General features: G+C 35.7%; 1 protein-coding gene across 8 annotated transcripts in view; it reads left to right on the top strand.

The window, feature by feature from the left end:
* Nucleotides 1-23,867, top strand: part of ATG4C (autophagy related 4C cysteine peptidase) — a 96,934-nt gene that overhangs the window by 18,748 nt on the left and 54,319 nt on the right. For all 8 annotated transcript variants that reach the window (XM_020885526.2, XM_070468050.1, XM_020885516.2 and 5 more), the window contains 2 exons: nt 9,979-10,134; nt 21,331-21,414. In XM_020885526.2, the coding sequence (XP_020741185.1) occupies nt 10,053-10,134; nt 21,331-21,414 (166 nt within the window). In that variant the 5' untranslated portion in view covers nt 9,979-10,052. The remainder of the gene's footprint in view (nt 1-9,978; nt 10,135-21,330; nt 21,415-23,867) is intronic.

The following is a 23,867-nucleotide window of genomic DNA, read 5'->3' as shown; positions in this document are numbered from 1 at the left end:
GATTCAACCAGTCCATCCTAAAGGAGATCAGTCCTGGGTGTTCATTGGAAGGACTGATGCTGAAGCTGAAACTCCAGTACTTTGGCCACCTAATGTGAAGAGTTGACTCATTGGAAAAGACCCTGATGCTGGGAGGGATTGGGGGCAGGAGGAGAAGGGGATGACAGAAGATGAGATGACTGGATGGCATCACCGACTCAATGGACATGAATTTGAGTAAACTCTGGGAGTTTGTGATGGACAGGGAGGCCTGGCATGCTGCGATTCATGGGGTCGCAAAGAATCGGACACGACTGAGCGACTGAACTGACTGACTGACTGAAACACTGTGTTAGTTCCTGTTACACAACATAGTGATTTGGTATTTCTATACATTTCAAAATGATGACCACAGTAAGTCTGGTTACGATAAATCACCATACAAAGATATTACATAATTTTTAACTATATTCCATACAATGTACATTTCATGCCTGTGACTCATACAGAGAAAACATTTTAGGAACTTCCTTGGTGGTATAGTGGTTGAGACTTCTTCCCGTGCACAGGGTGCAGGTTCAATCCCTGGTCAGAGAGGCAAGATCCCATAGACCTTGTATCTGCCCCCCTCAAAAAAAAAAATATCCAAAACATAAAACAGAAGCAGTATTACAACACAATTCAGTAAGGACTTCAAAATGGTCCACATCAAAAAAATCTTAAAAAAAAAAAAAGAAAATATTTTAGTAGACTGAATGGCTGCGAGCATTAATTTATTCTTTTCCCCTTTCCAGATGTCACCACACTTCTTTTAAAGAAAAACAAAAATTATCAGTTAACAAGGGATATCCTCCAAGTCATTTTATTCACCCAAAGCTGCTCTAGAAACTACATTGAGGAAGTTGTTTTGCAAATGTCTAAATAGCTGATCTGATGTCTTTAGGAACCACAAGAATAATGTTGTTTATCTTAAGAAGGAAAAAGCACTTCATCTTAGTATTTTTATCTTTTTTACAGGCTGTTTAGGAATTTTGTGACAGAGTGTCTTCTCTGTAGATTTCTTAATTGAGCAGTTTCAGTTTTGTTAGAGTTGAACATAGCCTGGACACGTTTATAATTTGTGTATTAAATTTTTCATTTGATCAACTTCTTTTTCTTTTTTTTTTCAACTTATTTTTCAACAGTCTTGTTATTTTAAAAGAAGCTCAATGTAAAAAGAGAAGTACAAAAAATAAAGAAATAACATTGCATAATATCAACATTTTTAAAATTAGTCTCACTGTTAATCATATCTTGTTATATAGAGCTTATCCTAATGTTTAAAAATTGACCTCACATCTCTTAAAGGTCTCTTTTAACATTATGGACTCTAGACTTTTTTTATGCATATGTATTTGTGTGTGTAAATGTATGTACATACATGATACATGTGTATGTAGATGCCTAAATTGTATTTATCCTGTTCTTTTTTTCCTTTCACTGCATATCCTGGAGATATTTTTAAAAAATTAATTAACAAGCTATCGTTAGAGCATTTTTAGGTTTACAGCAAAATTGAACAGAAAGTATACAGAGTTTCCATATACCTCCTCCCCACAGCACACATGACTTCTCCACTTACAAAAGCCTGCACCAAAGTGGTATATTTGGTACAACTGAAGAATCTTTGACATGTAATTATCACCCAGAGACCATAGTTTACATTTGGGTTCACTTTTGGTGTTGTATATTCTGTGTTTGAAGAAGTGTATAATGGTGTGTATAGACAATTACAGTATCATATAAAATAGTTTTTCTGCCCTAAAAATCCTCTATGTTCTGCCTACTCCTTCTCTCCCTCTAACCCCCCATTCCCTGGCAATCACTTTTTTACTGTTTCCACAATTTTGCCTTTTCCAGAACACTGTGTGTTTGGAATCATGTGGTATTTAACTTTTTCAGATTGTTTTCTTTTACTTTACATTTAGTTTTCCTTGATATCATTTATTGGCTTGATAGCTCATTTCTTTGTAGTTCTGAATAATACCCCATTATCTGTTCGTACCCCAGTTTATTTTTCCATTCACTTACTGAAGGATATCTTAGTTGTCTCCAAGTTTTGGCAGTTATGAACAAAATTGCTGTAATATCTGTGGGCAAGATTTTGTGTGGAAATAAGTTTTCATTTCATTTAGGTATATACCAAGGAGCACAATTACTGGATCTTATGAGTATGTTTAGTTTTGAAAAAAAAAAACAAACTACCAAACCGTCTTCCAAATTAGCTGCATTCCCACCAGCAGGAAATGAGAGTACCTATCCTTACCAGCATTAAGTGTTGTCAGTGTTTTGGATTTTGGTAATTCTAATAAGTGTGTAGTGGGATCTCACTCACTATTGTTTTGACTTCTCTGATGACATATGATGTGCAGCATTATTCACATGCTCACTTTCCATTTGCAGATCTTCTTTGGTGAGGCATCTATAAAGATCTTTAGCCCATTAAAAAAATTACTTGTTTATTTGTTTTGGTCTGTGCTGGGTCTTCGTTGCTGTGTGTGGGTTTTCTCTAGTTCTGCGAGATGGGGCTACTCTTGTGTTGCAGAGTACAAGCTCTGGGGTGCGAGGGCTTCCGTAGTTGTGGTGTATGGGCTCAGTGGTTGTGATACATTGGCTTAGTTTCTCAGACCAGGGATCGAACCTGTGTCCCCTGCATTGGCAGGCAGATTCTTAGCCACCAGACTACCAGGAAAGTCCTGGTCCATTTTTAAATTGGGTCGTTTGTTTTGTTATTGTTGAGTTTTAAAGTTTGTTTTATGTTTGGATAACGGTCCATTATCGAATATGTCTTTTGCAAATGTTTTCTCCTAGTCTGTGGCCTGATCTTTTCATTCTCTTGACATTGTCATTTTTAAAAAAGACGTTATTTATTTTTGGTGACACTGGGTCTTCATTGCTGGGTGTGGGCTTCCTCTAGCTGTGGCGAGCGGGGACTATTCTGTACTTGCAGTGTGTGAGCTTCTCATTTCGCTGCCTTCTCTTGTTGCTGAGCGTGGGCTCTAAGGGAGCAAAGGCTTCAGTGGTTGTGACACGGGGGCTCAGTAGTTACAGCGTGTGGGCTCTAGAGTGTGCTGGTTTCTGTCATTGTGGTGCATGGGCTTAGTTGCTCTGTGGCATGTGGAATCTTCCCAGACCAGGGATCAAACCTGTGTCCTTTACATTGGCGGGTGGATTCTTATCCACTGAAGCATCAGGGAAGTCCTTGACCTTGTCTTTTGCAGAGCAGAAATTTTTAGTTTTGATGAAGTCCAGCTTGCCAATTATTTCTTTCAGAGATTATATCTTTGGTGTTAAATCTAAAAGTTTATTGCCACACTGATGGTCCTTTGGATTTTCTTCTGTGTTATCTTCCATGACTTTTATAGTTTTGTGTTTCGCATTTAGGCCTATAATCCATTTAGAGTTAATTTTTTTTGTGAAGGATGTATGATCTTTGTCAAGATTTAATTTTTTGCACATGGATGTCTAATTGTTACAGCATCATTTGTTGAAAAGACTATCTTTCCTGTGTTGTTTTGCTTTTTGCCTTTGTCAGAGACCATTTGACTATATTTATGTGTATCTATTTCTGTTCCATTAATCTATTTGTCTGTTCTTTTGAAATGCCACACTGTTGTGATTACTGTAGCTTTATAATAAATCTTGAGGTTGGGTAGACTCCATCTTCCAAAATTGTTCTTCAATATAACGTTGGCTATTTTGTGTCTTCTGCCTCTCCATGTAAACTTTAGCATCAGTTTGTCGATATCCACGAAATGACTCACTGGAGCTTTGATTGAGATTGTATTGAATCTATAAATCAGTTATGGAAGAGTGGACATATTGACAGTATTGAGTCTTCCTAGCCATGAATATTTTTACATTTATTTGGTTCTTCTTTGGTATTTCTCAGAGTTTTATACTTTTCCTCATATAGCTATTGTATATATTTTGTTTGATTTATATCTATTTAACATTTTTTGAGTGCTAATAGAAATGATAATATCTTTTTTAATTCCAGTTGCTGCTTGTTCATTGCTGGTGTATAGGAAAGTGATTAACTTTGGTGTATTAACTTTGTAGCCTACAGCCTTGCTGAAATCACTTATTAGTTCTAGGAGTTTTTGTTCTTGTTATTGTTGATTCTTTAAAATATCCGCTGGAGATAATCATGTCATTTATGAAGAAAGACAGTTTTATTTTTTCCCAACCTATATACCTTTTACAGCCTTTTCTTGCCTCATTGCATTAGCTATGATTTAATGTACAGGCCTTTTGTCTCCGTAAGTACGTTTATCCCTAGGTATTTTATTCTTTTTGATTTGATGATAAGTGAGATTGTTTCCTTAATTTCTCTTTCTGATCTTTCATTTTTAATGTATAGAAATGCAACAGGTTTCTTTGTATTAATTTTGTATTCTGCAGCTTTTCTGAAATCATTGATAAGTTCTAGTAGCTTTTTAGTAGCATTTTTAGAATTTTCTAAATTTTACTATTATGTTTACATATTTAATATCATGTAGTAATATAAATTTAATGTGTACAGTATAATGATGTGACATATACATCATGAAATGATTGTCGCAATAAGATTAGTGACTAGTCATCATCTCCTATAGATACAAAATTAAAGAAATTTTTTTCTTGTGATGAGAATTCTTAGGATTTATTCTGTTAACAATATTCATATATAACATACAAAATTATATTTGTCATGTTGTGTATTACATCTCTAGTACTTTTAAATGGAAGTTTATATCTTTTGACTGTCTTCATCTAATTTCTTCTCTTCTCACCCCTTGCCTCTGGTAAGCACAAATCTGATCTCTTTTCTTTGAGTTTGTTTTTGACACGTAATTGACTGACAACATTTGTTCCTGTTTTACAACACAGTATAAGCAATATCATATGATATTTGTCTTTGTCTGGTTTACTTCACTTCATATGATATTCTCTAGGTCCATCTATGTTGCTGCAGATGGCATTATTTCGTTCTTTTTTTTACAGCTGAGTAATATCCCATTGTACATGTACCACATCTCTATCATTTACCTGTCAGTGGACATTCAGGTTGCCTCCATGGCTTGGCTGTTGTAACTAATGCTGCAGTGAACACTGAACATTGGGTTGCATATCTTTTTGAATTGTGGTTTTGTCTGGATATATGTCCACGAGTGAGACTGCAGGATCATATGGTAGTTTTGTTTTTAGTTTTTTAAAGAACCTCTAGTCTCTTCAGTAAGTAGTGTTGAGAAAACTGGACAGCAGCTTGTAAAAGAATGAAATTAGAACATTCTCTAACACCACACACAAAAATAAATTTAAAAATGGATTAAAGACCTAAATGTGAGACTGGACACTATAAAACTCCTAGAGGAAAACATAGAACACTCTTCGACATTAATTACAGCAGTGTCTTTTTGGATATATCTTCTAGAGTGATGGAAGTAAAAAAAATAAAAGGGATCTAATTAAACTTAAGAGCTTTTCCACAGTGATGGAAACCATAAACAAGACAACACACAGAGTGAGAGAAAATATTTGCAAATGATGTGACTGACAAAGGATTAACCTCTAAAATATACAAAACATCTCATACAATTCAGTATCAAAAAACCAAATACCACCACCAAAAAATGGGCAGAAGATCTAAATAGGCATTTCTCCAAAGAAGACATATAGATGGCCAACAGGCACATGAAAAGATGCTCAGCATTGCTAATTATTAGAGAAATGCAATCAAAACTACAGTGAAGTATCACCCCACACTGGTCAGAATGGCCATCATCCAAAAGTTTAAAAATAATAAATTCTGGAGAGGGTGTAGACAGAAGGGAACTTTCCTACATTGTTGGTGGGAGTGTAAATTGGTACAGCCACTATGGAGAACAGTATAGTGGTTCCTTACATTCTCTTAAACATTTTTGATTTAGAAGATTCATGGTTGGTGGCTTTTTAAAGATAAACTTTTAAAATTCTAAACATTACATATGTTCTTTGTATAAGATTTGGAAAATGTGGGCAATAGTGATATAAAAATAATCAGTCACAGTTTGTTAGGGAAACTGTTGTCAGCGTTTTGGTGTACTTTTTTTTAAAACTTCCTCACCTCCCCCTCAGACCCCTACCAGTAAGTATTATATGATACATAAAGTTTTAGGTTTTGTGTATTGTTTCCCCATTTTCACAGACTCTTCAGGGGCATTTTATATGAATATATAGCCCATCATATAGATTCACTATGTATAATTCACACATTTTATAAACTTTACTCCTACTTTTCCAAATTTTGTTAAATAATGCACTTTTGGGAGGAAATTTTTTTCCTTTATTCTCGTTGTCAATTAAAAAATTCTAAATATAGCAGGTAAAATACTGCTGCTGCTGCTAAGTCACTTCAGTCATGTCCGACCCTGTGCCACCCCATAGACGGCAGCCCACCAGGCTCCCCCGTCCCTGGGATTCTCAAGGCAAGAACAGTGGAGTGGGTTGCCATTTCCTTCTCCAATGTGTGAAAGTGAAAAGTGAAAGTGAAGTCGCTCTACTTTTCATTAATTTATCAGTTTGTGATTCACTTAAACATTTTGAGGACCAATTGTGTGTCAGGCACAATTTAAGGACACTTAAAAAGTTTACTGGCTACTGTAAGAGAATGTAAGAAAAAAATGATTATAATGTGTGATGAGTACTGTGATAGAGGAAGACATAGGACCCTAACAGACTAAAAAGAGGGACTTCTGTATTGGTTTGAGGTTGGGACAAGGGTGGAAAATTTACTGATGTTACCAGAGGAGGAGAAACTTCTTTTTTTAAGAAAAATTAATGTACTTATTTTAATTGAGGATAATTACTTTCACTATTGTAATGGTTTTTTGCCATACATCAGCATGAATTGTCCGTAGGTATACATGTATCCCCCTGTCCTGAACCCCCACTCCCAGCACCCTCTCCACCCCGTGCCTCTAGGTTGTCCTAGAGCACTGGCTTTGGATGCCCTGCTTCATACATCAAACTCACACTGGTCATCTGTTTTACATATGGTAATGTATATGTTTCAATACTATTCTCTCAAATCTTCCCACCCTTTCCTTCTCCCACTGAGTCCAAAAGTCTGTTCTTTATGTCTGTGTCTCCTTTGCTGCCCTGCATGTAGGATCATCAGTACCATCTTTCTAAATTCCATATATATGTGTTAATATATAGTATTTGTCTTTCTCTTTCTGACTTACTTCACTCTTATGGGCTCTGGGTTCATCCACCTCACTAGAACTGACACAAATGCATTCCTTTTTCATAGCTGAGTAATATTCTACTGTGTAGATGTATCAAAACTTCCTTATCCATTCATCTGCCGATGGACATCCAGGTTGCTCCCATGTCCTGGCTATTGTAAATAGTGCTGCAGTGAACATTGGGGTACATGTGTCTCTTTCAGTTCTGGTTTCCTTGGGGAATATGCCCAGCAGTGGGATTGCTGGGTCATATGGCAATTCCATTCCCAGGTTTTTAAGGAATCTGAGGAGGAGAAACTTAAACTGAGTCTTAGTGCTCATGATAATAAGGCCGTCAAAAAGTGAGGGTAAGGAGGAAGGCATTCTAGGTAGAAGGAACGGCACATGCAAAGGCAAGGAGGTATTAGCATGTCGAGTTTAGGAAGCTGTAATATTAATATTCAAAGTGGCTTCTGCCTACAGTGCATGTGAGGGAGTGGCAAGAGAGAAAGCTGAGTAAGTGGGCAGATGTAATTTCATGAAGGGCTTTGAATATCATCCTTAAGGCTGGGGTGTCATCATGAACGAGGCAGAATCATTGAGAAACATGTTTATAGCTCTGAATCTTCTGTTTGTACATCAGCAATTCTCAACAGCTCTTGCCCACACCTCACCTTTGAGTTCCAGATCTATATGTCCAACTGGCTTGATGGTCTCTTTAGAATGTCTAGAAAGTAAACTCCATGAAAGCAAGAATTTTACTTCTTTTGTCCTGAGCTGTATCTGCATTTCCTAGAACAGTGCCTGGCAATAAGTTACCCTGAGTGATTCAATTCAAAAAGGAATGATTCCTTACTATATCTCAGAGGCATCTCAAACTCCACATAAATCCAGGTCATGCTCTTATCCCTCTAATCTGCCCTTCTCCTGATGTTGCTTGTTTAAGGGATTGGCACCATCTATTTAATTTCACAAGCTAGAAAGCTGGGTGTATCTTTGACATATTTCTCTTTTTCACCTTTCACTTTCATTTTATCACCAAGACCAACTGAAGTTTTGACACATTTCTTCATGTGCCGATTTGTCTCCATCTCCACTGCTACCATGTGGTCCAGGCTACCATCTTTCTCCTCATCCTATACAATAATAGTAAACTCTCATCCTTTACTCTTGTCCCCTCTCAATCAGTTTTCTCTGTGTTGAGGTGTAAAAAAAAAAAAAAAAATCACACAAACCCACAGAATCGGATTCTGATATTCCTGTTTGCTCTTTGCATAAAGAACAAAATTCTTAACACAGAATGCAGGGTTCTGTGTGCTCTGGCCCATGTCTAACCCAGTAGCCGCACATGTGTCACTTTTTTGGATTCTGCTCCTTAGTCACATTTACTTTTTAAATTCTTCTAGCGGACCATGCTTTCTTCTGCCACAATTATAATGTTTAATTAGTAACATCTAATACATATTATAAAATGGAATATCTATTGTTAGAGAAGCAAATGTACCAATCCCGTTGAGTTGCTATTTATAACTCTGAAAGGATAATGTTCTATGTGGCATTCCTTTCCTTTTCTTTTATAATTTTTTTTTTTTGGTTGTACTGGATCTTCGTTGCTGCATGCAGGTTTTCTCTAGCTGTGGAGAGTGGGAACTGCTCTTTTTTGCAGTGTGTGGACTTCTCAATGTGGTGACCTCTCCTGTTGTGGAGCGTGGGCTCTAGGGTCTGCAGGCTTTAGTAGTTGTGGCATGTGAACTCAGTGAATGCAGCTCCTGAGCTCCAGAGCACAGGCCAAGTAGTAGTGGTGTGCGGGCTTCGTTGCTCCTGGGTATGTGGGATATTCCCAGACCAGGGGTCAAACCTGTGTCTCCTGCTTTGGCAGGCAGATTCTTTACCATTGAGCTACTAGGGAAACCCTTGCATTCTTTTCTTGAAAAGAAAACTGTCTGTGAATTGTTACAAATAAACTGGAGTATTTTCAGTAATAATTTGTTCCTCTTTCAGATTACATATAACGTATCTCAATTTTCCATCAAGTCATTTAAAAAACAAATACATATAAGCTACATTTACTCTTTTTTAGAATAAGAAAACATTGTCTCTTGCAAATTTAAGTCTATTTTTTTTAAAAAAATGCTGCTGTAAGAAGGATATATAGGAAATATAGGAAATGCCTTAATTAAAAAAATGATTAGACTTTATATGAAAGCAGTGACTTAATACAAGTGGAAGTCTCCATTATGAAGATAGTTATCATTTCTTATGATTTCAGATCACCTTCTCTAATTAAAAAGAAACAAATCTTGGATAGCCTCACCAAAACTGAGTTGTATTACTGTTACTGTTTTTAATTGTATCTGTGGGGAGTTATTGTTTGGATTTGTGTGATAACTTTTTTAAACATTTATGTATTTATTATTATTTATTTTGGCTGTGCCTGGTCTTAGATCTTCATTGTGGCATGCAAACTGGTAGTTGTGGCATGTGGGATCTAGTTCCCTGACCAGGGATTGAACCTGGGCCCCCTGCATTGGGAGCACGAAGTCTTAGTCACTGGACCACCAGGGAAGTCTCTTGTGTGACAATTTTTATTGTTGTATATTTGGTATTAAATATATTTTGTAATTGAAATATGTATAGAATATATTATATTTTAGTTTGTAAAATGAAAAATTTGTTTCCTCATTTCCAGTTCAAATTGTATTTAAACGCTTAAGTAACTTTAGCAGGTATTACACCATAGAATATGTACTCATAACTTATTTTTCTTTAGCTTTTTCTTTCCGTCAGAGCAGAAGACTAAACTTACAGAAGAATGCAATCAAGTGATGGCTTTTTCTTTAGAATATGAATATGGAGGCCACAGGAACAGATGATGTCGATAAGCTGAAAACTAAATTTATATCTGCTTGGAACAACATGAAATATAGTAAGTATCATGATTTGAAAATTATATAATCCAAAGAAATATTTGAAGATATGTATTATCTCCCTTATTCTGTCAGTAACAATTGCTGAGATTTTCCTTGAATGAAATATTTCTGTAAGGAATAAAATATAATATATTCTCTATATATTTCAGTTACAAAGTATATAAGAATACACTTCCTGAAGAAAGAGCCAAAATTCCTCATAAATATTGCTTAGTAACTCAGGCATATCATGCAGTCCTTTAAAAAAGAAAATTCCAAAGCAGATATAATTTATTCAGGTAATGGATATTACCTCAGTTTTTCAGACTCAGTTTCAGGCAGCCTCATGTCTGAACCAGGAACCAAGCAAAATAGATGTCTTTCACACAAAGCAGACCATATAAAGTTCATACTCTGATACATATAACTTTCTTCTAGGGGCACACTCAGACACTTCCTTATAACTTAGTTATTCTTGGTTTGCATACAAATTTGGTAAGGATCATATGGTTGTTTTGAAGCCTACTTCAGACTGGAAACAAACTGGTGGTGAAGAATCTTTCAAAGGTGGAGAAATACTCAGAGAATTAGTATCAACAGGAAGAAGTTCATATCCATAGAATAGAAATGGAAAAATTTAGTAAAACCCATAGGCAATGCAAACTCAGGTAAAACACAATTGTCTGTTGGCTCCTGATTCACTGGAAGTCATGGCCAGCTAGCTATTTAGACAGTTAAAACTTGGTAATAACTTAACGTTGCATTTTTTTTTCTTTTTTCCATTTATTTTTATTAGTTGGAGGCTAATTACTTTACATCATTACAGTAGTTTTTGTCATACATTGAAATGAATCAGCCATGGATTTACATGCATTCCCCATCCCAGTCCCCCCTCCCACCTCCCTCTCCACCCGATCCCTCCGGGTCTTCCCATTGCACCAGGCCCGAGCACCTGTCTCATGTACCCAACCCGGGCTGGTTATCTGTTCCACCCTAGATAATATACATGTTTCAACGCTGTTCTCTTGAAACTTCCCACCCTCGCCTTCTCCCAGAGTCCACAAGTCTGTTCTGTATATCTGAGTCTCTTTTTCTGTTTTGCATATAGGGTTATCATTACCATCTTTCTAAATTCCGTATATATGTGTTAGTATACTGTAATGGTCTTTATCTTTCTGGCTTACTTCGCTCTGTATAATGGGCTCCAGTTTCATCCATCTCATTAGAACTGATTCAAATGAATTGTTTTTAATGGCTGAGTAATATTCCATGGTGTATATGTACCACAGCTTCCTCATCCATTCGTCTGCTGATGGGCATCTGGGTTGCTTCCATGTCCTGGCTATTATAAACAGTGCTGCGATGAACATTGGGGTGCACGTGTCTCTTTCAGATCTGGTTTCTTTGGTGTGTATGCCCAGAAGTGGGATTGCTGGGTCATATGGCAGTTCTATTTCCAGCTTTTTAAGAAATCTCCACACTGTTCTCCATAGCGGTTGTACTAATTTGCATTCCCACCAACAGTGTAAGAGGGTTCCCTTTTCTCCACACCCTCTCCAGCATTTATTGCTTGTAGACTTTTGCATAGCAGCCATCCTGACTGGCGTATAATGGTACCTCATTGTGGTTTTTTAGTATATTCACAGAAATGTACAACCATCGTCACTAACTCCAGAACATTTTTATCACCCCTCAGAGTTACCCTGTACCCATTAGCGGTATAAGAATACTCCCTATTCTTCCCCATCTCTCTCCAATCCCTGACATCCACCATGCTACTTTCTGCCTCTATAGATTTGCCTATTCTGGACTTTTCATATAAATGCTATCATATAACTTGTGGTCTTTTGTTTCTGACTCCTTTCACTTAGCACAGTGTTTTCAAAGTTCATCCATGTTGCATGTATGTATCAATACCTCATTCTCTTATATGGTTGAATACTATTTCACTCTATGGATATATGCCATTTTCTTTACTCACTCATTAGTTGATAGACATTTGGGTTATTTCTACCTTTTGGCCATATGAATAGTACTGCTGTGAATATTGTGTACAAGTTCTTGTGTAAACTTAGTTTCAGTTCTCTTGTATATATACCTAGGAGTAAAATTACTGGATCATATACTAACTCAAAGTTTAACTTTTAAAGGAACTACCAAACTGTTTGGACCATTATACATTCCTACAGCAATGTTTGAAGGTTTAAATTTCTCTATATCCTCAGCAGTACTTGTTAATGTCCATCTTTTAAATTAGACCCATTTTAGTGAGTGTGAAATATCTCACTGTAAGTTTGATTTGCATTTCCCTGCTGACTGTATGAAGGTAAGTGTCTTGTCATGTGTTTATTAGCCATTTGTATGTATTCTTTGAAGATATGTCCATTTAATTTTTTACACATCTTAAGATTGGGTTGTCTTCTTATTATTGGGTTCTAAGTGTTCTTTATGTATTCTAGATAAAAATCCCTCAGCAAAAATATGATTTGCAGATATTTTTTCACATTCTTAAATTGTCTTTTCACTTTCTTAATAGTGTCCACTGAAGCATAAAACTTTGATTTTGATGAGGTCCACTTTGCCTATTTTTTTCTTTGTTGCTTATGCTTTTGATGCTGTATTTAAGAGATGTTGATTAAATCAAGATCATGAAGATTTACACCTATTTTTAAAGATATTTTTTCTTTTTAGCTCTTCTGTTTAGGTCTTTGATCCATTTTGAGTTAATTTTGTGTGTGATGTGAGGTAGAAGTCCCACTTCATTCTTTGTATGTGGCTATCTAGTTGTCACAGCACCATTTGTTTAAAAGAATATTCTTTTCCCATTGAATGGTCTTGCCACCCTTATCTAAAGTCAGTTGAGCATAGATGTAAAGGGTTTATTTCTGGACACTCAATTCTATTCCATTAATCTGTATGTTGGTTCTTATGCTAATAGAACATTCTTTTGATTAGTTTAGCTCTTTGTGAAATCTGAAACTGGAAAGTATGATTCCTCTAACTTTGCTCTTCTTTTCCAAGATTGTTTTAACTACTTTGGATCCCATACATTTTCCCTATGAATTTTTGATCATCTTATCAATTCTGCAAGAAATTCAGCTAAGATTTTTATATAGATTTTAGTGAATCTGTAGATCAATTTTCAGAGTATTGACATATTAGCAGAATATTTCCATATTAAGTCTTCCAATTCATGGGCATGGGATGTCTCTACACTTATTTAGATTTTTAATTTCTTTCCATGACATTTTGTAGTTTTCTGTGTGTAAGTCTTACACTTCTTTTGTTAAAGTTATTCCTAGGTGTTTATTCTTTTCAATACTATTTTATTTTTAATTTTTTCCCAATTTTTGGCTACACCTTGCAGCATGTGGGATGAACAGGGATTGAATCCTCATCCCTTGCATTGGAAAGCAGAGTCATAACCACTGGACCATTGGGGAAGTCCTTCAGTGCTATTTTAAAATGAATTGTCTTCTTAATTTCTTTTAATATTCTTTGTTAGTATATAGAAATACAATTGATTTTTTTGTGATTTGATCGTGTGTCTTCTAAACTTGATCTTCTTTATTAGTTCTAATTGGTTTTTGTGGATTTTAGAGGATTTTCTGTGTAAGCTCATGTCATCTGCAAATAGAGATTTACATTCTCTTCAGTCATTTAATCTGATGGATAGGTTAGGTGATGAAGATTTCATTTATAAGGTCTGGAAATTATCATACTGGTACTAACACATTTTAGCAGTATCCTAGGAATTGTTATTTAAACTATTATTTACATATGCGTAGCTTTCCCTATCTAGATATTAAGTGGGTGTAGCAAGATTATGGTAATCCCTAATCTCTGAAGAACAGAATGTTCAGGGTAACTACGTGTTCTGGAGAAGGACATGGCAACTCACCCCAGTATTCTTGCCTGGGAAATCCCATGGACAGAGGAGCCTGGCAGGCTACAGTCCACGGGGTTGCAAAGAGTTGGACACCACTTAATGACTGAGTGTCACATGTTCTAGATAGTTTTAAGTTATAGAATAGTATTTTAGTTTGATTTTATTGATGAAAATTATTCTAAAATGTTTAATATGTATTCCTGGCTTAGAGTTTGTATTGTATGGGTGGTTTGTGTGCATGCTAAGTCACTTCAGTCATGTCCAACTCTGCGATCCTGTGGACTATAGCCCACCAGCCTCCTCTGTCTGTGGGATTCTCCAGGCAAGAATACTGGAGTGGGTTTCCATGCTGTCCTCCAGGGGATCTTCCTGACCCAGGGATTGAACCTGTGTCTCTTATGTCTCCTGCACTGGCACATGGGTTCTTTACCATGTGTGGTTTGCTGCTAAGTCACTTCAGTCGTGTCCGACTCTGTGCGACCCAATAGATGGCAGCCCACCAGGCTCCCCCGTCCCTGGGATTCTCCAGGCAAGAATACTGGAGTGGGTTGCCATTTCCTTCTCCAGGGCATGAAAGGGAAAAGTGAAAGTGAAGTCGCTCAGTTGTGTCCGACTCTTAGCTACCCCATGGACTCCTCCAGGCTCCTCCGTCCATGGGATTTTCCAGGCAAGAGTACTGGAGTGGGGTGCCATTGCCTTCTCCAATGTGTGGTTTAAGAAGTACTAAAACAGTTTTTTGAATTCACTTATTTTTAATTGAAGGATAATTGCTTTACTGTATTGTGTTGGTTTCTGCCGTACATCACCATGAGTCAGCCGTAGATGTCCCCTCCTTCTTGAACCTCTCTCCTACCTCCCGTCCCATCCCATCCCTCTCGGTTGTCACAGAGCACCCTGTTGGAGCTCCCTGAGTCATCCAGCAAATGCCCACTGGCTGTCTGTTTCACATATGGTAGTGTATATGTTTCCATGCTACTCTCTCCATTCATCCTGACCTTCCCCATTCCCTTGCTGTGACTATTAGTCTGTTTTCTATGTCTGCGTCTCCATTGCTGCCCTAGAAATAGGTTCATTGGTACCATCTTTCTAGATACTGTATATATGTGTTAATATATGATATTTGTTTTTCTCTTTCTGACTTCCACCTGATTAGAACTGACTCACATGCATTCCTTTTTATGGCCGAGTAATATTCCATTGTATATATGTACCACAGCTTCTTTGTCCATTCATCTATCATTGGATATCTAGGTTGCTTCTATGTCCTAACTATTGTAAATAGTGCTGCAATGAACATGTATAGATGGGGTACATGTATCTTTTTCAGTTCTGGTTTCCTCAAGGCATACACCCAATAGTAGGATTATTGGGTCATATGGTAGTTTTAGTCCTAGTTTTTTAAGGAGTCTCATACTGTCCTCTATAGTGGCCATATTAATTTACTTTCCCACCAACAATGCAAGAGGGTTCCCTTTTCTCCACACCCTCTCCAGCATTTATTGTAGGTTTTTTGATGATGGCCATTCTGACCAGTGTGAGATGATACCTCATTGTAGTTTTGATTTGCGTTTCTCTAATATTGAGTGATATTGAGCATTTTTTCATGTGCTTATTAGCCATCTGTATGTCTTTGTAGAAATGTCTGTTTAGGTCCCCTCCCCACTTTTTGATTGGGTTGTTTGTTTCTCTGGTATTGAGTGGCACAAGCTGCTTGTGTATTTTGGAAATTAATCCTTTGTCAGTTGTTTCATTTGCTATTGTTTTCTCTCATTCTGAGGATTATCTTTTCAGCTTGTTTATAGCTTCCTCTGCTGTGCAAATGTTTTTATGTTTAATTAGCCCCTACTTGTTTATTTTTGTTTTAATTTCCATTCTACTCGAGGGAGATGGGTCATAGAGGACCTTGCTGTGATTTGTGTCATAGAGTGTTCTGCCTATGTTTTCCTCTTAAGAGTTTTATAGTTTGTGGTCTTACATTTAGGTCTTTAATCCATTTTGAGTTTATCTTTGTATATGGTATTAGGAAATGTTCTAATTTCATTCTTTTACATGTGACTGTCCAGTTTCCCAGCACCACTTACTGAAGACCGTATCTTTTCTCCATTGTATATTCTTGCCTTCTTTGTCAAAGATAAGGTACCCATAGGTGCATAGGTTTATCTCTGGGCTTTTATCTTGTTCCATTGGTCTATATTTCTTTTTATTTTGTGCCAATACCATACTGTCTTGATGACTGAAGCTTTGCTGTATAGTCTGAAGTTAGGAAGGTTGATTCCTTGAACTTCATTCTTATTTCTCAAGATTGCTTTGGCTATTCGGGGTCTTTTGTATTTCTGTATGAATTATGAATTTTTTTGTTTTAGTTCTGTGAAAAATGCCATCGGTAATTTGATAGGGATTGTTTTTGGTAGTATAGTCATTTTCACAATATTGATTCTTCTAACCCAAGAACATGGAATATCTCTTCATTGTTTATGTCATCTTAGATTTCTTTCATCAGTGTCTTACAGTTTTCTGTATACAGCTCTTTTGTCTCCTTAGGTTTATTCCTAGGTATTTTATTCTTTTGGTTACAATGGTAAATGGGAATGCTTCCTTAATTTCTCTTTGCATTGTTAGTGTATAGGAACACAGGTGATTTCTGGGTATTGATTTTGTTTCCTATGACTTTACTGAATTCACTGATTAGCTCTAGCAATTTTCTGACACTATTTAGGGTTTTCTGTGTGTAGTTTATGTTATCTGCAAACAGTGAGAATTTTACACTTTTCCAATCTGAATTCCTTTTATTTCTTTTTCTTCTCTGATTGCTATGGCTAGGAGTTCCAAACCTATGTTGAATAATACTGGCAAGAGTGGGCACCCTTGTCTTATTTCTGATCTAGAGGAAATGGCTCTTCAGTTTTTCACCATTGAGATTAATGTTTGCTGTGGGTTTATCATATATGGCCTTTATTGTGTTGAGGTAGATTCCTTCTGTGCTCATTTTTTGAATAATTTTTATCAAATGGGTGCTGAATTTTGTCAAAAGCTTTTTCTGCAAATATTGAGGTTATATTGTTTTTATCTTTCAGTTTGTTAATATGATGTATCATATTGATTGATTTGTGTATATTGAAGAATCCTTGCATCCCTGGGATAAACCCAACTTGATCATGGTGTATGATCTTTTGAATGTGTTGTGGTGTATGATGTTTGAATCTGTTGAGGATTTTTGCATCTATGTTCATCATTGATATTGGCCTATAATTTTCTCTTTTTTTGTGATGCCTTTATCTGGTTTTGGTATCAAGGTGATGGTAGCCTTGTAGAATGAGTTTGGCAGTGTTCCTTACTCTGCAATTTTTTGGAAGTTTGAGAAGGAAGGCATCAGCTCTTCTCTGAATGTTTTCGTGGAAGTCACCTATGAAGCCATCTGGCCCTGGGCTTTTGTTTTTTGGGAGATTTTTGATCACAGTTTTGATTTCAGTGCTTGTGATTGGTCTTTTCATAATTTCTATTTCTTTCTGGTTCAGTCTTGGAAGGTTGAACTTGTCTAAGAATCTGTTCATTTCTTTCAGATTGTCCATTTTATTGACATAAAATTGCTTATAATAGTCTCTTATGATCCTTTGTATTGTTGTGTTGTCTGTTGTAACCTCTCCTTTTTAATTTGTAATTTTGTTAATTTGATTCTTCTCCCTTTTTTTCTTGATAAGTTTGGCTAGTGATTTGTCAATTTTATTTATCTTCTTGAATAACCAGCTTTTAGTTTCATTAATCTTTGTTATTGTTTCCTTCATTTCTTTTTCATTTATTTCGACTCTAATCTTTATAATTTATTTCCTTCTACTAACTGGGGTTTTTTTGTTCTTCTTTTTCCAGCATCAAGTTAGGTTGTCTATTTGGTGTTTTTCTTGTTTCTTGAGATCAGATTGTATTGCTATAAATTTCCCTCTTAGAACTGCTTTTGCTGCATCCCATAGGTTTTGAGCCACTGTGTTTTCATTGTCATGTGTTTCTAGGAATTCTTTGATTTCCCTTTTTATTTCTTCAGTGACTAGTTGATTATTTGGAAATGTGTTGTTTAATCTCCATGTGTTTGTGTTTTTAAGTTTTTTTTCTGTAATTTTTATCTAGGAATTGTGGTCAGAAAAGATGATTGGTTTCAGTTTTCTTAAGTTTACTGAGACTTGATTTGTGACCCACGATGTGGTCTGTCTTGGAGAATGTTCCATGTGCACTTGAGAAGAAAGTGTATTTTTCTGCATTTGGATGGAATGTCCTGAAGATATCAGTTAGGTTCATTGGTCAAATGTGTCATTTTAAAGCTTGTTTCCTTATTAATTTTCTGTTTTGATGATCTGCCCATTGGTGTAAGTGAGGTGTTAAAGTCCCCTACTATTATTGTATTGCTGTCAGTTTCCCCTTTTATGTTTGTTGGTGTTTGCCTTGTGTATTGAGGTGCTCTTATGTTGGATGCATAAATATTTACAAATGTTATGTCTTCTTGGATTGATCCCTTGATCATTATGTAGTGAAGAAGGACTGAAATTGATTGAGCACCCACTAGTATGTTATAGCTTATGTACCTTATCAATTAAATCTCATATCTTTCTGAGATTTAATTTAAATCTCCTATCTTTTTAAGGTTCTCTTTTTTTTGTAAATTAGAAAACAGAGATTGACATATTCAAGGTCACATATCTAGATAAGTCTTGAAATGTATTCAAGTCCAGCCTCCCTTGGCTCCCTATTCTTGCTGTTCTCTGGATACGCTGAACATAACTTAGGATTTTTTTTTTTTTATCAATGTCAGTATTATGATATGAAGACAGAACTAGAAATGGCATAACATTTACATTTTAAATGACTGAACCTTACTTTCTTGAAAAAATGTTTAATTTTTGCTTTCCTCCCCCCTTATTTACATGACTTTTTGATGTATATAAACTTGATTTCCTTTTTAAAATATTAAATAATTCATCCTTCTTCTAAATCATCCTTCATGATTTCTGTTCCTCCAGAAAATCGTTACCATCTCTACTGTTTCTATGTTCTTTGACTTGTTTGCATCTTTTAAAGCTTTATTTGTGATTTTGTAATTGCTAGTTTAATGGACTGTAGGTTTTTGGGTAACATTTTGTTTATGGTGACTCTCCTAAGACAGTCCTCAGTGAATCACATTTTGTGTTGTCTTTTTTTCTCATTTGAATCTGGGCTGTCCTGTGTCTCATGTCAGCCAATAGAATGAGAAAGGAGGCTATGTCAACTCTAGGCCTAACTGTTAGGAGACAACTGCTCTCTTTGTGCACTGTAACTTACGGCTTATGTAAAATGGGGATCATTGCAGAGCCTCAGACCCTGACTCAGATTCACTTTTCTTCCTTTTGGAAGGACTGGTGACTGGTAAGAGGGTGTAGGTTGAAGGTAAAGCACAGGGACCGAGAAGTCCTCCTTAAAGGCTTTTTGTTTATTTTTAAGGTTGTTTTTATGAAGTTCTTAGGACGTACTTTGAAAATATTGCCTTTTGGGGAGGGGGAAATTGATATTGGTTTGGGGGTTAAAATCATTCTAGCATGGTCCTAATAACACTCGTAAATTGGGAACAACAAAAATTGCATGTTTGAATTAGAAGAAGATTTAAATGGATTGAAATGGGCTGATACTGGGGAGGATAGTTTTGTCATGGAATAATATGAACCAAATAGTAAAGTCCGCTTTGAGTATAGATGAAAATTAGTGGAAAGATAGCTCCGAAGGTAATTTGTATCATGTTGAGGAAAGTCTTTAGTATCACAGAGAAGTTCATTATAAATCTGTTAGGTTAATGAGTCATTGAGGTTGGTTTTTGAGCAGATGAGTAGATGAGTTACCTAATCAAAGCTGAGCCACAGGGAGATTAATTTGGCAGGGATAAGTGGCATTTGCTAGCATGGGGAAAGACTTGTGACAGAGAAGCCATCTGGGGGAGTACTGCAGTAATCCAGAGTCTAATCAGTGTATTTGACTTTCCATTCTCTCTCTTTCAGTACCAAACTCAGATACGTGTATGATTTTTATTATAAATACATATTTTAATGTACTTGTTCTTTGTACTTATTTGTATTATAGTCTTTAAGGAAGCACTTTCATAAAAGTCACTCATTTAAAATTTGTAACAACTGTGTTAAATATAAATGCTGGTCTGCTTGAGACTAGACCTAGTCTTGACTCCCAATTTCAGATTCTATTTCTATGTTCTTACATTTTAGGAGCTGCTTTTTAAGGCTACATTATCTCTCAGGAGTTTCATATACTTGGGAATATTCAGGAATGTAATGGGCAAGTGCTTTTCTTAGGAAATTGAGAATATTAATGACATCATAAAAAGTCAAAAGGATAGTACCTTTTAGATATGGACAGTTTAGTAGGAAGAAAATTGAAAGAGTTAGAGTTTGCAGCTAAAAGTTGAGAATTGAGGATTTGGTTTGGGAGGTGGAAAATTGAGATGAAAATGTCTGGAAACTTTGTATATCACTTTCAGAAATCCTCAATAAGCTGAAATGATGGTGTTAAAACAGATTTCCCTAGGAAACTTCAGAGGTCTGCTTTTATCATAAGCACTAGTATACTCTGGGAGGAGGAAACGGCAACCCACTGCAGTACTCTTGCCTGGAAGATCCCATGGACAGGGGAGCCCGGTAGGCTACAGTCCATGGGGTCGCTAAAAGTTGGACACAACTGAGCGACTTCACTTTCACTTTTCCCTTTCATGCATTGGAGAAGGAAATGGCAACCCACTCCAGTATTCTTGCCTGGAGAATCGCAACGACAGAGGAGCCTGGTGGGCTGCCGTCTGTGGGGTTGCACAGAGTTGGACACGACTGGAGTGACTTAGTGGCAGCAGCAGCAGTGTACTCTGTGATCTTATCCCTAAATTACTTCATTGGAATGTTCAAATATTTTAAACTTTTAAGTTATCTAAAATGGAAGGAAATACAAGAAATTGGTAACATTGCCTTTTGGAAGACGGTTGGTGTCAAGGAAACTGAAGTAGAATTTTTAACTTTTAATTTTTATACCATGAGAACATTGTGACTTGTTTGAAAATAAAACTAAAAAGTTTTCTTTGTCATGGTCTTTAAGTGGATAGAATGTGGTTAAAATACTTAGCTTTATTTGAAAATATTTAATGTAAGTGCCCTGTATTTTCAGTTCATTGTCAACATATTTTTGCTCCACTTGTAAAAGATGTACATCTGTATTGAGAATTAGTGATTTGAAATGAAATAAAAGAAAATGCTGCTAAACTTTTAGTCTGAAATCCCTTAATTGCAAAACTGTCTTTCTCTGTCTCATTTAGGTTGGGTGTTGAAAACGAAGACATATTTTAGTAGAAATTCTCCTGTATTATTACTTGGAAAGTGTTACCATTTTAAATATGAAGGTAAGTGCTAAACTTGTAATCCATTTAAAAATCTTTGTAGAAACTCACTGTTTTCATTATTTTATTTCTAGATTAATCTACCTTTGACATATTTCTTTTGTTTTTTACTTCCAGTTATTTTTATTGTGGTAAAATACATATAACACAAAATTTGCCATCTCATTTTTAAGTGTACAATTCAGTGGTATTAAAATACATTCATAACGTTGTGTTACTATCATTACCATTCATCTATAGAACTCTTCATCTTGTAACACTAAATTCAGTACTCATTAAACAGTAACTCCTCATTCCTCTCTTCCTTTCAGCCCCTGGCAATATGCATTCTACTTTTTACGCATATATTTTATCATATATCTTTTAAGAACCTTTATTTTATGTAACACATAAAATATGGTTAGAAGGTTAACTATGCTAATTCCTAACACATAAAATATGTTACATAAAATACTGCCATGTGATTTGAGTTTCTTGTAAATTCCTTGAAATTAAAGTTCATACCATTGTACTCCATTTATTATATTCCCTTATAGTTTTGGACTTACAGTATGAGTGCTAAATAAATATTATTTGAATTGATATCTTGATATTTTTTATCAAATTCTCTGATAATTTTAAAGTATATGATAACAATTACAAGTGTACCTTTTAGTTAACCTAAAAATGGTATGTTTTCCAGTTTGTAAGGATGCTCCAATTTCTGAAATTGTTCACTGTATTTGATGTTTCTGAATTCTCACATATACTCATTCTTTCTATAATTATCATATATTTTCTTTTAATAATTTATACCCTTTATTGAGTGCCTACTATGTGTCAAGCATCATGCTAAACTCTTTGAGAAATGTCTTTAATTCTCACAACAAGCCTACAAGGTAGATTTAAGTAGGCTCAATAGAAATATAATATTCTGTTTATCACATTTGAAATATTTTAATGCTAATCTTTTCTTTCTTTGTATGTCATTATGGACTCATAGGTTTTTAGATTCTATACTGTGCATTGGTCAGTCTCCACCAGTAATCTTATGGTATTCAAATTGTTAGCCAGTGGAAATTTCTTTTAGATTGGCTTATCTTTGAACAAATGCTAATTAATTTTTGGAAATTTCCTATTTTCTTCCATAAGTAGGTGTGCCATGCCCACTTTATACTTTTCAGCCTCATATTTGAAACCAGCCATTCCTAATGAACTCTGGTTTCTTGTGTAGAAAAAGGTTTCATTGTGGAGATGACATTGCCCCAGGCCACTTGAGTGGACAGAGCCAAAGAAGATAAATATTTTTTCTTTTTTTCTTATAGAACCGTCAGTTTATAATAGTTGTTCCAATCTAGTTCTGATGGATCACATTCCCACTTAAATTCTTGATTTTTTAATTATCCTCTTCTATTATGTAAATATTTTCTAATAGTTTTTCTGTTCTGCTAAGGATTTTATTCAAATTACTTTAATCATAGTCACTCATCTCTCATTATTTATTGACATTTATCTAGTGGATAGTTTGGTTCAGTTGTTTCAATTCCCTTTCAGTTTGAAGGTGTTGGCAATCTGTCTTACAGATCTAAGTGCTTAGAAAGTGGTGTCTTCCAATCACAATAGTTTTATTTTGCTTCCCTCTGAGTTATCTACAATGAATTAATTTATGATGATAAATAAGTATAAGATTATTATAAGATTATAATCTTAATATGATTATATTACTTTATGCAAAGTCTGTCCTGCTCTTTCCAGGTTTTAAATTTATATTGCTACCTTTCCTGAACTACAAACTTATATTATGCAATTTTTCTTTCCCAGAGTTTGATATCATGCTGTGCATTGTTATGTCAATGTTCATGGTATATAAATCCAAATGGTCCTTCCAATCGGTATTATTTTGATCAAATACCAAAATTAAAAAAAAATTACAGGTATCTATAAGAGAAGCAGTTAAGGATTTTATTTTATTTTAAGAAAGCCTCATTTCCGCTTAGATATCATGCCCCCATCTGGCTAGGATTTTTTTAGACTTTCTCTTAGATGGTTCAGGACACAATGGGTCCAGAGACCATTAAGGAAAAAATACATCTGTGCTTATCTCTAGAATACCAGTTCTTTTTTAGAGACCCAAAGGATTTAACAAGAATAACGAGATAAGGCTCTCTCCTTCCTAATTTTGGGGCTGAGGAACACCTATAGGCAATTATTCTAACCTATGGACAAAGAAAAATGTACATGGAAAAAGGGGGAAAAAAGTTTTAAGAAGTAGAGAGGATAGCACAGAGGCTAGAAAATAATAAAGGTTTTTTTTTGAGCTGAAGCCAGCCCAGAGTGAAGCTTTGCCTGCTGCTGCTGCTGCTAAGTCATGTCAGCCGTGTCCGACTCTGTGTGACCCCATAGACGGCAGCCCACCAGGCTCCTCCATCCCTGGGATTCTCCAGACAAGAATACTGGAGTCGGTTGCTGTTTCCTTC

This window comes from Odocoileus virginianus, chromosome 5 (assembly GCF_023699985.2).
Source record: "Odocoileus virginianus isolate 20LAN1187 ecotype Illinois chromosome 5, Ovbor_1.2, whole genome shotgun sequence".
In the NCBI taxonomy this organism is placed as follows: Eukaryota; Metazoa; Chordata; class Mammalia; order Artiodactyla; family Cervidae; genus Odocoileus; species Odocoileus virginianus.
This window is presented reverse-complemented; position numbering and strand designations above follow the sequence as displayed.